The sequence below is a fragment of the Chionomys nivalis genome, chromosome 1 (genome assembly GCF_950005125.1).
Source record: "Chionomys nivalis chromosome 1, mChiNiv1.1, whole genome shotgun sequence".
In the NCBI taxonomy this organism is placed as follows: Eukaryota; Metazoa; Chordata; class Mammalia; order Rodentia; family Cricetidae; genus Chionomys; species Chionomys nivalis.
Window position 1 is genome coordinate 165,078,404 of NC_080086.1, and position 12,885 is coordinate 165,091,288.

Consider the following 12,885-nt stretch of genomic DNA (forward strand, 5'->3'; position numbering starts at 1 on the left):
TGCATGTGTGGGTGCTTGTGTGTGTGTGTGTGCATGTGTGGGTGCTCGTGTGTGTGTGTGTGCATGTGTGGGTACTCGTGTGTGTGAGGTGCTCATGCGTGTGGGGTGCTCATGTGTGTGCACATGTGTGGGTGCTCATGCATGTGTGTGCATGTGTGGGTGCTCGTGTGTGTGTGCTCATATGTGTGTACATGTGTGGGTTCTTGTGTGTGTGTGTGTGCTCATGTGTGGGTACTCGTGTGTGTGGGTGCTTGTGTGTCTGTACATGTGTGGCTGCTCGTGTGGGTGGGTGCTTGTGTGTGTACATGTGTGGGTGCTCATGTGTGTGTATACATGTGTGGGTGCTCGTGTGTGTGCACATGTGTGGGTGCTTGTATGTGTGTGGGTGCTCGTGTGTGTGTGTGTACATGTGTGGGTGCTCGTGTGTGTGTGTGTGAGTGCTTGTGTGTCTGTACATGTGTGGGTGCTTGTGTGGGTGTGTATACATGTGTGGGTGCTCATGTATGTGTACATGTGTGGGTTCTTGTGTGTGTGTGGGGGTTCTCGTGTGTGTGTGTGTGGGTGCTCATGTGTGTGTGCACATGTGTGAGTGCTCCTGTGTGTGCACATGTGTGATACTTGTGTGTGTGTGCTCACGTGTGTGTGTGTGTGTATCTGTCTATGCATGTATGTGCATATGTACGTGTATGCTAGGAGTCAACCTCGGGTGTGGTCCCTCAGAAATGCTGTCCACATTTTCCGGAGGCAGGGTTTCTCACTGGCTTGGAACTCATAGGCCGGGCCAGGCTGACTGGTCAGAGAGCCCCAGGAGTCTTCTCGTATCCATACCAGTTTTCTTTTCTTTCTTTCTTTCTTTCTTTCTTTCTTTCTTTCTTTCTTTCTTTCTTTCTTTCTTCCTTCCTTCCTTCCTTCCTTCCTTCCTTCCTTTCTTTCTTTGTTTTTTTTTCCTGTTTCAACATTTTCTTTCAGGGAGAAGACACCACACTTGAACTTAAGAAAACCCCTTTACAGCCCAGGTCTTTTATTTCTTTTTACACACCAGGCCACGGATTCTTAGGGAATGGGCTCTAGCAGCTCAGGCTCCGTCCTGTTAGTCCTCACAAAATGTGCTTCTCTGAGTGGAACAGGCTGGCACTTCAGCTGAACCCAGGTGCCCTTCTGTTTGGCTTCCTTTTTCTTCTGGCCATTCTCCTTCCCCTGCCTCAGGAAGCTGTCTCTGCTCTTCAGACACTTGATGTGTTCAATCCGCACATTAATTCTCGTGGCAAGAATCTTGCCCTTACTTGTTGTTTACAGTGATGCCCACAGCATGCTGGTGACACTGTAGACTCTCCCAGTTTTGCCATGGTAACATTTATGGGGCACTGGGGCATTCCTTTTTGAACAGTACCCATTCCCTTGGTGTCTACAATATCACCCTTCTTGTACACTCGCATGCACGTGGCCAAAGGAAAAACCCCATGTTTCCTAAGGGCCTAGAGAACATAGCGAGTGCCCCCTCTCTCCCTGGTGTTTGCCACTTTGGTGAGTTCCTGAAAGATGGCTGCTGCAGCAGGAAGCTCTTTTTAAACCTGGGTTCTATGTATAGAAAAAGCTCCTCCCATGTGCACAGCCAGCACTTTCCTGACTGAGCGACCAACTTACCTCCTAGGACTTTTGACGGCTCAAGGCAATTTTATATGAGTAGACTTGCCACATGATATGCCCTCTATGGTCATTATGTGTCCTCCCTGCTACTGTCCCTGGCTTCATTAGGGAAGCTGTGTGGGGAGCTGGAGTGACCCCCGATGGCAGCCAAGCAGAGAGAACCCGTGACAGTCATTAGCCTTCGGAAGCTGAGCCAGGCAATCCCAGAGCCACAACAGAAAGGTAAGACCACTGCAGAAGGCCTGGTTTTCAGACTAATGCTGACATTGTTCTAATGAGCAGGGGCCAAGGTTATAGGTCAGTCGGCAGCGTGCTTGCCTAGCCTGCATGAAATCCTACCCTGGTTCCCAGTACCACATAAACTGGGTGTGGAGGTGCATGTCTGTAATCCCAGCGCTGGAGAGGGAGAAGCAGGAGGGTCAGGAGTTCAAGGTCATCCTTTGCTACGTGTAGGAGCTTGAGGTCAGTCTAGGCCACGCAAGACCCCAATAAGTAATAACAATAATGTTGCACATACCTCCAAAGGTGAGCCACAGTCCTGGGGGTTCCATTCTCACTCAAGGAGTCCTTACATTCTGCCTTCCTTGTCAGAGACAAAGACGTTCACTGTGGAGGATGCCGTGGAGACCATTGGGTTTGGACGCTTTCACATTGCACTCTTTCTGATCATGGGCAGCACCGGGGTGAGTGCTCCTGGAGACCCTTGGCACCTGTGACACTGTCCTCTCTGCTGGACACCGTCTTCCTGCTGGCCTCCACCACCGGAATGGCCATCCCAGGGAGTGGGAGTCCTGTGGAAATCATCTTTCATCAGCCTTTGGCAAGGGTTGGCTGGGAGCAATGGAATGCGTGTGTCTGTCTTGGCAATTCCGACTCCTCGTAAAAGCCGGGCGGTGGTGGCGCACGCCTTTAATCCCAGCACTCGGGAGGCAGAGGCAGGCGGATCTCTGTGAGTTGGAGGCCAGCCTGGTCTACAAGAGCTAGTTCCAGGACAGGAACCAAAAAGCTATGGAGAAACCCTGTCTCGAAAAATCAAAAAAAAAAAAAAAGTTTACATTGAGTTGTTGGGGAGAAGGGAGAGGACCATGGGGTTATTTCACATGGGGTAGACGCGTGGCCCTTGAGCGTGTGTGCACTGGAACGCCTGCTCTCAGGAAGATTCTAGATCCCCTAAGAGGAATTCCCTTCTATTGGTGGCATGTGTTTCTCCTAACTTCTGTTGTATGCTAGGAACGTGGCTACACCTGTAATCCCAGCATTTGGCAGGGAGCTGTGAGAAGATCAGGAGATCAGGGTCATCTTCTGCTGTGTATTGAGTTTGAGGCCAGCTGGGGATACATGAAATCTGACTTCAGTTCCTGGAACTCATGTAAAGGTGTGAGGAGAGAAGGGCTTCCTCCCAGATGGGCATGTGTGGACACACACACCACACACACATATACACACACATATACACACACATATGCACACACATATACACACACATATGCACACACATATACACACACATATGCACACACATATATACACATTTTAGGCTTTTTGTTTTTTCTTTTAATTTTTAGAAAGGGCTAGTGATATGTCTCAGTGAAAGAGACATATGTAGCGTGTGAAGTTTCAGCAAAGCCCTAGGGTAGGTCCCACCCACCCCCACTTACCCACCCCTCTACTTCTCCACCCCCGCCAGTACAAAGATCAAATCAGGTAAAATCTGTTGCTTTTTAGGGGAAATGGGATCTTGTTATGTTGTCCTTGGTATGATGGTCTTAGGTGATTCCAGTCCTAAATAATTAATTCTCTAATAACATCCACCAAATATTCACTAACCAAAAGTAGCAAATAATTTTCAGATATAATTATGCCACTTGAGAGGAAGAAGCAGGAAGATTAGGAGTTCAAGGCTAGCCTCAGCTACATTGCAAATTCAATGCCAACCTGGGCTACTTGAGACAGTCTCAAAAACAAATAAAAAATAACAGACAAAAACTGGGTGTCATGTCTTAGGACTGTCATCAAAACACGTAGAAGGCTGAGGTAGGGAGATTGCTGTGAGGCTAGCCTAGGCTACACAGGGAAATTTTCTCTAAAAACACAAATAAAACCAAGACCAAAAGTCATCCAACACAGAGGAATCTTTCTGGAGTCCTGATGCATCTTTCTGGAGCTGTGTGCTCCCTCAGGAGAGAGGGTGGGATAGAAAGAGGCATGTCAGAAGCATCACACCCCGCCTTTCACGATAACACACCACGCAATGCGGAACCCTTCCTTACATGCAGACGGAAGACTCTTTCGGCTCATGCTCTCACAGTTCCGCACTCAAGAGCCACACAGCAGGTTTTGCTACCTTCTGTTACTGGAGAGGAACAGCGTTACTCCTAACTAGTGCATTTCCTTTGGGACCCTTTAGACATTCTGTCCTGATGGTCATCACCCATCTGTTCTGTATCACTAAGAAGGAGGAGTTTAGTAAAGCGAACATCTTTCTGAGATGGCCCTGCTGCCTCAGTCCTGTGCTAAAACAGCCCACTCAGGACAGCTGCAGTCCTCTAGAGAAGACAAACCACTGCTCCTTCATACATGCATTTTCATCCCCAGAGACACTGTGAGGGATGTCCTCCAAAAAATAGGGGGCAAGAGGGTGAATTGAAAGCCTCAAAAAGAAAAAGAGTACAAAAAAAGAGTACAAAAAAGAGCCGGGCAGTGGTGGCGCACGCCTTTAATCCCAGTACTTGGGAGGCAGAGGCAGGTGAATCTCTGTGAGTTCGAGACCAGCCTGGTCTACAAGAGCTAGTTCCGGGACAGGCTCCAAAACCACAGAGAAACCCTGTCTCAAAAACCAAAAAAAAAAAAAAGAGTACAAAAAAGAGTAAAAAACAGTATAAAAAGAATAAAAAAATGACAGAGTATAGCCTCAGAGATGAAGGAAAGATTAAAAGGAGTACCCCCAAGAATGCAGCACCCCTGCTCAGCAGGAAGCAGCCAGACAGATTGAGACACCCAAATTCCCCAAAAGATTAAAAGATTGTCGAGAAAAAGAAAAGAAAGAAAAAACGGGGGTGAGATGTTGGGAGCAGTGAACCCCCAGATCCTGAATTTCTGGTAAACAACTTGTTTTCCTCTGCTCTGAGACAGCCTGCAGCTGCTCTGAGCACGAGACCTTCAGGAGTTCCTGATGGCAGGAAAGTGGTTTCTGGTGCATTTGGCTGGGGCATGGCTATCAGTTAAGGATCCCTATATAAGCGGCTCTGGTACACAATAAAGGGGGCATTGCTGTTTCAAGGATGACCCGTGTCTCTGTGAGTCTTTGTGTGTTTCAATGTCCAGCCCGTTGCCCGGTTCATGAACTGTATGGTAGCGCATAAAGCTCAGATGGGTGTGGTGTGTGTGCTACAAAACCCCAGACAAATGTGTTCGCTTCCTTTAGTTCTCCTTCCTCCTCCTGATATCTTTGTCCTTGTCTGTGATGTTTGTGTTCATCTTGCCCTGCAGGTACACGCCCTCAGATTTGGCTGGACACAGTGGTAGGTCCTGTAGTCCCAGTGACTCAGATCACTGAGGTAGGAGGATCACCTGAGGTTGAGAGTTCAAAGCTGACTTCGGTGGTGTGTGCACCTGCAATGCTAGTGCTGTGGGGAGTGGAGGAGATGAGGGGGTCCCTGGTGCTTCCTGGCCATCCAGCCAAGCCAAATTAGTGAGCCCCAGGTTCAGGAAGAGACTGTGTCTGAAAAGTAAGGTTGAACCAGAGGAATGGCAGAAGACCCTTGCAAAAAGACTTGCAAAAGACCCAACACCAACATGGCAGCTCACAACCATCTACAGTTCCAGGGGATCCAGTACCAACTTCCGGCTGCCATGGCTCCTGAATACACACATACACTCAGGTGCACGCACACACACACATACACACATACTACTCAAAAATAAATAAGGTAGAGGTGACTCTGTCGGGAGGAGGCAGTGTGGGCATGTCTCTTTCTACAGCTCTCCCTTGAGAGGCCTGTCCCAGGCTGTCCTGTCTTTGTTGTCCTTTATCTAATTCACCTGTTCCTACTCATTCATTTCTGGTCTCTACTTCCTTCCCCTGGGAGATAAACCCACCCTGAAATGGAGTGTAGGGTGTTGTGCTTTCCTGGCCCTTTAAGGGACAAGCCACGCCCACTCCCATTATCTCTGACCTGCCCGCTGCCATCTTGCCCCTTCCCGCGCTCTCTCTCTCTCTTTCTCTCTCTCTCCCTCAATAAAATGCTTTATGCCTATCTTTTCTGTTTTTCTTGTCTGTTACCCGCCACCACAGGCCGCGCTGGTGGGAAACTAGCCGCTTGTCGCATGGTGGGCCCCGCCAGCCCACCTCGGGGAACGTTTTAAGAATAACAAATGGTGCCGTGACTCAGACAAAGATTAATTGTGCGGGTTAGTTTCAGCTAACTTGGCGCAAACCTAGGCATGCCTGGTGGGAGGGAATCTCATCTGAAGAACCAATCCCATCAGATTGGCCTATGGGCATGCACAGGGCATTTTCTTGATCATTGATTGATGCTAGGGTGGGTGGGAACATAGCCCACTGTGTGGGTTCCTATTATAATCTACAACAGACGGTGCTGTGGGAACTCCTCCAGCCAGTTCTAGCCTTGGGCAGGTGAGCCTGTTTAGAAAGGTAGCTAAGCAAGGCGGTAAGCAGCTCCCCTCCATGGCCTCTGCTTCAGTCCCTGCCTCCAGGTTCCTGCTTGGAGCTCCTGTCCTGCTTTTTCTCCATGGTGGACTACAACCTGTAGGTTAAACAAACCCGCTCTTCCCCTCGTTGCTTCTGGTCCTGGTGTTTATCCCAGCAACATAAAGCAAACTAGAACACTAGTTACCCTTCTCCTGTCAAAATCCTCAGTAGCACATCCTACACCATCTGTCGAGTGGACATTCTTCCCTGCAAATGAACTCCTTGCTTGTGCCCGTTGCTTTGTCTTTCAGCCTTCAGAACCCTTCCTATCTCCTTGAGACCCAAGCTTCCTGATGTAAGAAGCTGTTTCTAAACCTCCCTTGCAAAGGTGTGTCCTACCACCTTCATAATACACCATGACTAGCCAGACTCTGACTGGCCCCTCACACATGCGCAGGTCAGCACACACAGGGAACATATGGCCTAATCTCTAGGGACACTCCCAAATTGTACAAACTGTGACTATCACACCCATGAAAGCTGAGGATCTCCTACAGGTGTCTACTTCCTTTTTGTTCTGCTTTGTTCAGCGTGGGGTTTCTCCAGTCAGGGTCTTGATAGGAAGCCAGTGCTGGCCTCAAACCCGCCATGCTCCTGCCTCAGTCTCCAGAGTGGTGGGATCACAGGTGTATGCTACTGTGCCTGGTTCTACCGTAATTGTTTATTTATCTAGGGGAAGGGAAGAGAGGACATCGGGACTAGGAGGGTGACAGACCTGTGTGGTTTCCTGCTTTGTCTTTAAGGTGGTGGAAGCCATGGAGATCATGTTAATCGCGGTTGTGTCTCCTGTTATCCGCTGTGAATGGCAGCTGGAGAACTGGCAGGTGGCACTTGTCACCACGGTGAGTACCTGCTGCCCGTGCTGTGGGAATGAACAACTTGAAGGTCTGGCTGCCCTTCCAGTACTCTGAGAGCCGAGCGCCAACCCTGGCCCCACCCCAAATGAGAAGTGCTGGCCTCCAAGCTCACGGGTTTCCAGACCCCATAGTGGTTAGCGTTCAGCGCCTTTCTCTCTCTCTCTCTTCCTCTGGTGAATAACCTTGAGTAGTCAAGCATCCCTAGCCGATGTTACCTCCCCTAATTCTAGAACAGTCTCACCTCCAGGCACTGCCAGCCCCAGCCCAGCTGATCTTCACTGGTCCTCAACATCCGCCAAAGCAATACGTCCTCCCTGAAAAAGACTTGGACTCAGTATGTGTCACAGTTTTCAGAGTCCCATTCCATGCCACAAAAAGCAACCTTAGGTAAAGAACGCATGGCTTCATAGTCAATATGTTTCTTATGAAGTGGATGTTAAAGTAAGCTTTCTATGGTTTGACTAAGATGTGAAGAAGACATTAAAAATGTGGGGAACATGCTGTAGATGTGAGCAGCCACTGCAGGGCTTTAAAGAGGGCCGTGATTGGGTGTCCAAGAACTCTGGGGAAATACGGCTGAAGGGCCAGGTACCAGGGATACGGTGTCTGATGGGGAATGGCAGTGCCCTGAGGTGAGGCTGTGTGCTCAGGAATTACTAAGGAGATAGCATCAGCCTCAGAGGTCCAGAGCACAGGGTAATGGGAAAGAGTTGACTTACCTGTCATTAACACTGGTGTTAACGGAGACACCTTGTAACAGAAAGACCTCGGGATGTGACCAGAGTGAGAGGGACCCATGGGAGGCAGGAAGGTGGTGACCTGTAGCAGTCATGGAAAATTCGACAAGTGTTGTCTTTGGTCCCCCCCCGCTTCCCTGGCTTAAGTCCTTCCAAGCTTGCAAGGACAGAGGAGCCACCCTTGTTTGGTGGGATGGTAAGGACAGATGGCTGCCTTTCCGCTCACAGCCTTCTCTGAATTTTGCCCTCTCCCTCAGAATTGCCCTGTATTCTCTTAATGTGTAGTAAGTTCGAATCCTGCTTCTTTCTGTGTCTTGGAGGATGGAAGGTGTGGAGCCCAGATTTGTGTCCAGTCACAGTTCCACATCTGCCCTTTTTTGAGAAGGCAGAAGTGTGTGCAGTGTGTAAACCAGAAAGTTGTCTTTTGCTGTGTTTTTGAGACAGGATCTCACCGTACAGTTCAGGCTGTCAGCCATCTTCCGTTTGCTCGCCCAGCCCTGATTCAGCCTCCTGAGTGCCGGGGTTACAGATGTGTGCCAGTGTTCTAGGCTAAACCATGTTTTATATTAAATAAGGGAACAGAGCCAGATGGTGATGGTGCATGCCTTTAATCCCAGCACTCAGGGGGCAGAGGCAGGTGAATCTCTGTGGGTTCGAGGTCAGCCTGGTCTTACAAGAACTAGTTCCAGGACAGGCTCCCAAGCTACAGGGAAACCCTGTCCCAAAAAACAAACAAAAAAATTAAGAACAGAACTCCACAGGGAGGGAAGGGGAGAGGGAAGAGTGCAGGGCAGGGGTGAGGGCAGTGTCCTGTTGCTGTGCACTTTCTCAAGGGGCTGCAGAAATGCAGGCTTCTGGGTTAACAAAGCTTTTCTTGACTCAAGGTTTCTTTTCCAGAAAGCAGAGAGTCTAGGGCAAACATCATGGCTCTCATAACTCAAGGATCTATAGGATGAAAACTAAGACACTGAATTTTTTTTTTTTTTTTTTTTTGGTTTTTCGAGACAGGGTTTCTCTGTGGTTTTGGAGCCTGTCCTGGAACTAGCTCTTGTAGACCAGGCTGGTCTCGAACTCACAGAGATCCGCCTGCCTCTGCCTCCCGAGTGCTGGGATTAAAGGCGTGCGCCACCACCGCCCGGCTAAGACACTGAATTTTTAAAATTAAAAAATATGCCATAAAATGGAAAGACTCCATGCTCGTGGGTCGATAGGATTAGTACCATGGAAATGGCTGTACTGGTGAGGGCAGTCTGTAGATACATTGCAATCCGCATCAAAATTCCTATGGTACTCTTTGAAGAACTAGAAAAAAAAATCCTAAAATTAATGTGTGAACACCAAAGATTCGTGGTCAAAGCAACTCTAAGCAGAGAGACTAATACAGATATAATACCTGACTTCAAATTACATTACAGAGCCACGATGACAAACACAGCATGGTGTTGGCACAAAACTGACATGCAGAGCAAGGGTGCACAGCAGGGGACATAAACCCACACAGCACTGGCCACACAACTTTTGAGAAGGGTGTCAGAAACACCCAGTGGAAAGCATAAAGCCTTTCTGCAGATGGTGCGGGGACCTGCATAGACACACAAAGGATGACATTAGAACTACATCTCACTTTGCACAAAAATCAATGGATCAAAGACCTTCATCTAAAACCTGAAACACTGAAATTGCCTGAAGGAAACAGGAAGAATACTCCAAGACATAGAAATAGGAAAGGACTCTCGGAAAGACTCCAATAACACAGGATATTACCCAGTTGACAAGTGGGATGATGTGAAATTCAAAAGCTTCTGTATAGCAAAGAAAGCAGCCAGCAGAGTGGAGGGGCAACCTCCAGAAAGGGAGAAAACCTCTGCCCGCTCAGACAGGACGCCAATGTCCACAAACATGCGGAGAACTGGAAAACAAAATCCACGCCGAGATCCCAAAGCTCCCATTCAATAAGTGGTCTACTGCGCTGAACAGACAGCTCTCAAAAGGAGACACAAAGAGCCAATAAACATTTCAAGTGGTCATCATCCTTAGCTATCAGAAGATTTCATCTTACCCCAGTCACAGCGGCTGTCATCAGGAGGACAAATGACAACAAATGTTGGCAAGGATGCAGGCAAAGAGAAGCCCTTATTCACCACCGTTGATACTGATGTAGTCACTATGGAAATCAGTATGGAAGCTTCTTTTAAAAAACAAACAAGCAAACAAAACAACTCAAACCAGAACTATTATATAAGCCAGCTATATCACTTCTGGGTTTATACTCAAAGTGCCCTTGGTTCAATTGCAGACACTTGCATATCCACGATTGCAGCGCTGTGCACAGTGGCTAGAGATGGAATCATCGTAGATGTCCATCAACAGACGAATGCATCGGAAAATGTGGTCCATGTATAAAACAAAATTTTATTCAGCCATAAGGGGAAAAGAGTCATGGCATTGTGTGGGAATGTCTGGAACTGGAACTCAATAAGTTAAGCCAAGTGTCCAGACTCAGAAAGACAAACAATGTATTTTCACTCATGTGTGGGTCTTAGATTCTAATTTTTAAATATGTATGTCATGAAGGGAAGACGAGAACCATTGAGAGGTCTTGACACTACTGGGGAAGATGAAAACAAAGGTGACAGAATACGTGTCACGTGACAGCAGGAGGGAGGGACACAAGGGACCCGCAGGAAGCAGGGAGGAGGGAATGGAGTAAGGAAGAGGGGGTCAAAAAAAAATTGGGGGCCAGAGAGATGACTCAGCTAGTAAAAACACCTGCTGCTCTTGCAGAGGACACAAGTTTGAGTTCCAGCACCGATGTTGGGCAGCTCAAAACCACCTGTAATTCCAGCTCCTTGTATTTGACCCGTTTGGGCACCTTGGACATCCACATGCACAACATACATTCATACATCCTTAAAAAGTGCATGAAAACGCTGCAACGAAGCCCATTGCATATAACTTGTATGCTAATTAAACCAAGTATTTATAAAGGAGAATATATTGGAGACTAAAGTTCTGGGTTTGACTTGCAGCACAGAAGTGGGGTGGGGCAGATGTGCATGTATGACTGTGTACAGAAGTGGGGTGGGGCAGATGTGCATGTATGACTGTGTACAGAAGTGGGGGGGACAGATGTGCATGTCTGATGACATACAGAAGTGGGGTGGGGCAGATGTGCATGTATGATTGTGCACAGAAGTGGGGTGGGGCAAATGTGCATGTATAATTGTGTACAGAAGTGAGGGGGGCAGATGTGCATGTATGATAGCTTCTGTAGACCAGGCTGGCCTCAGACTCACAGAGATCCACCTGCCTCTGCTTCCTGAGTGCTAGGATTAAAGGCGTGCAGCACCACCGCCCAGCCTGTGAGTCTTTCTTATGAGGGACAGAAAAAAAGCAAAGCAAAGCAGGCAGCAGAGAGAAGCAGCCTTTTCCCCGAGAGGTGCTGCAAGCAAAGATGGCACTGCGCCTCTGGTTTCCTGGAGACATCAGCCAGGAGGATTCCTAAGGGAAAAAGTGATTGTCTGGAAGATAGGGAAGTAGGTGCTGGCCGCACCGGCTCACACAGACAAGAGAGGAAAACAAGCGGCTCCACCTGATGACTTAGAGTTTGGAGATTTTATGTGTTTGTTGAGACAGGGTCTCCGTGTGTAAGTGCCAGCACTTATTAACCAAACCAGGCTCTCCTGATATGGCTGGTGGGAATGGAAACCAGGCTGGGGTTGGAGGAGGTCTCAGCAAGAATGACGCTTTGACCACTTTATTGGAAGCAATCAGACTTTTTATACACTTTCAGAAACAGAATACACTGGGTGGTGGTGGTGCATGCCTTCAATCCCAGTACTCAGTAGGCAGAGGCAGGAGGATCTCTGTGAGTTTGAGGCCAGCCTGGTCTGCAGCGCTAGTTTCAGGACAGCCAGGGCTACACAGAGAAACCCTGTCTGAGGAAGGGGAGGAGAAAAAAAAAAAAAAACAGAAAAGGAAAGAGTCTACAATTGTAGTTGTCAGGACACAATGATGTTTGCCAGCTATACAGGACATTCAAGATTAATGTCTAAGACTAATTGTACAGCCAAGCTCCTGTGTGCTTCTGCTGACTTCTGGGGAATGCAGAGGTACACAGGAGACCTGAATGCTCCACTGCATGGGGGTGCCTTGGTCTCTCAGGAACTGGAAGGCACCCAGTACCCCAGGACCATGAACTCTAACCTGAAGAACCTATGACTCACGGCTCTCGAGGCAGCTAGACCAGGCCAGCTCCATGACTCCCTGCATCCATGTAGCCCAAGGGCGACCTTGGATTTCTGACCCTCTTTCTTCCACCTCTGGAGTGCCGGGTTTACAGTCACTTAATCCATGAACCAACCATCTTGGCTGCTTTTATGTGAAGCTGGGAATGGAACCCAGGGCCTTGTGCATGATAAGCAAACATCCTGCCAACTGAGCCCTGGCCCCAGCCCTTTTAGAGGGTTTTAGGTGGATGATTGGTTCAGGTGTTCATTTAAAGTTTGTGACAATGCAGAGAAAGACAGGTTTAGTATAGACCCCCAACCCTAGGGGCCTGCCTGCTTGCCCTGAGCCCTGGGGTGCTCTGGGAAGCCCATCTCCAGCCTAATTTTAGCTAGGATGGTTTAGCTCTGTGCTTAATGTAGTAACTGCACTTCTTCCTAGTGTGATCTGCTTAGAGCACTGTTTCTCTTCACCCTGACTCTAGATGGTGTTTTTTGGCTACATGGTGTCCAGCATCCTCTTTGGTCTCCTGGCTGACAGATATGGCCGCTGGAAGGTAGGTCAGGCCATGTAGGATACCCGCTGTTCCCCCGCCCCCCACCACCCTGTACTCTGTTGGGCACTGTCCCAATCCTTCCCTTCCATGGACCTGCCCCCATGTCAGTACCTCTTCCCTCAAAGGGGATAAGAGATAACTTATTCGGGA

The 12,885-nt window shown here is 48.5% G+C and overlaps 1 protein-coding gene across 1 annotated transcript in view; it reads left to right on the forward strand.

Annotated features, from left to right (window-relative positions):
- Positions 1-1,787: 1,787 nt before the first annotated feature.
- Positions 1,788-12,885, forward strand: part of Svopl (SVOP like) — a 51,715-nt gene continuing 40,617 nt past the window's right edge. Inside the window, exons 1-4 of the mRNA XM_057794277.1 lie at positions 1,788-1,869; positions 2,239-2,330; positions 7,102-7,200; positions 12,664-12,735. Coding sequence (XP_057650260.1) covers positions 1,788-1,869; positions 2,239-2,330; positions 7,102-7,200; positions 12,664-12,735 — 345 coding nt within the window. The remainder of the gene's footprint in view (positions 1,870-2,238; positions 2,331-7,101; positions 7,201-12,663; positions 12,736-12,885) is intronic.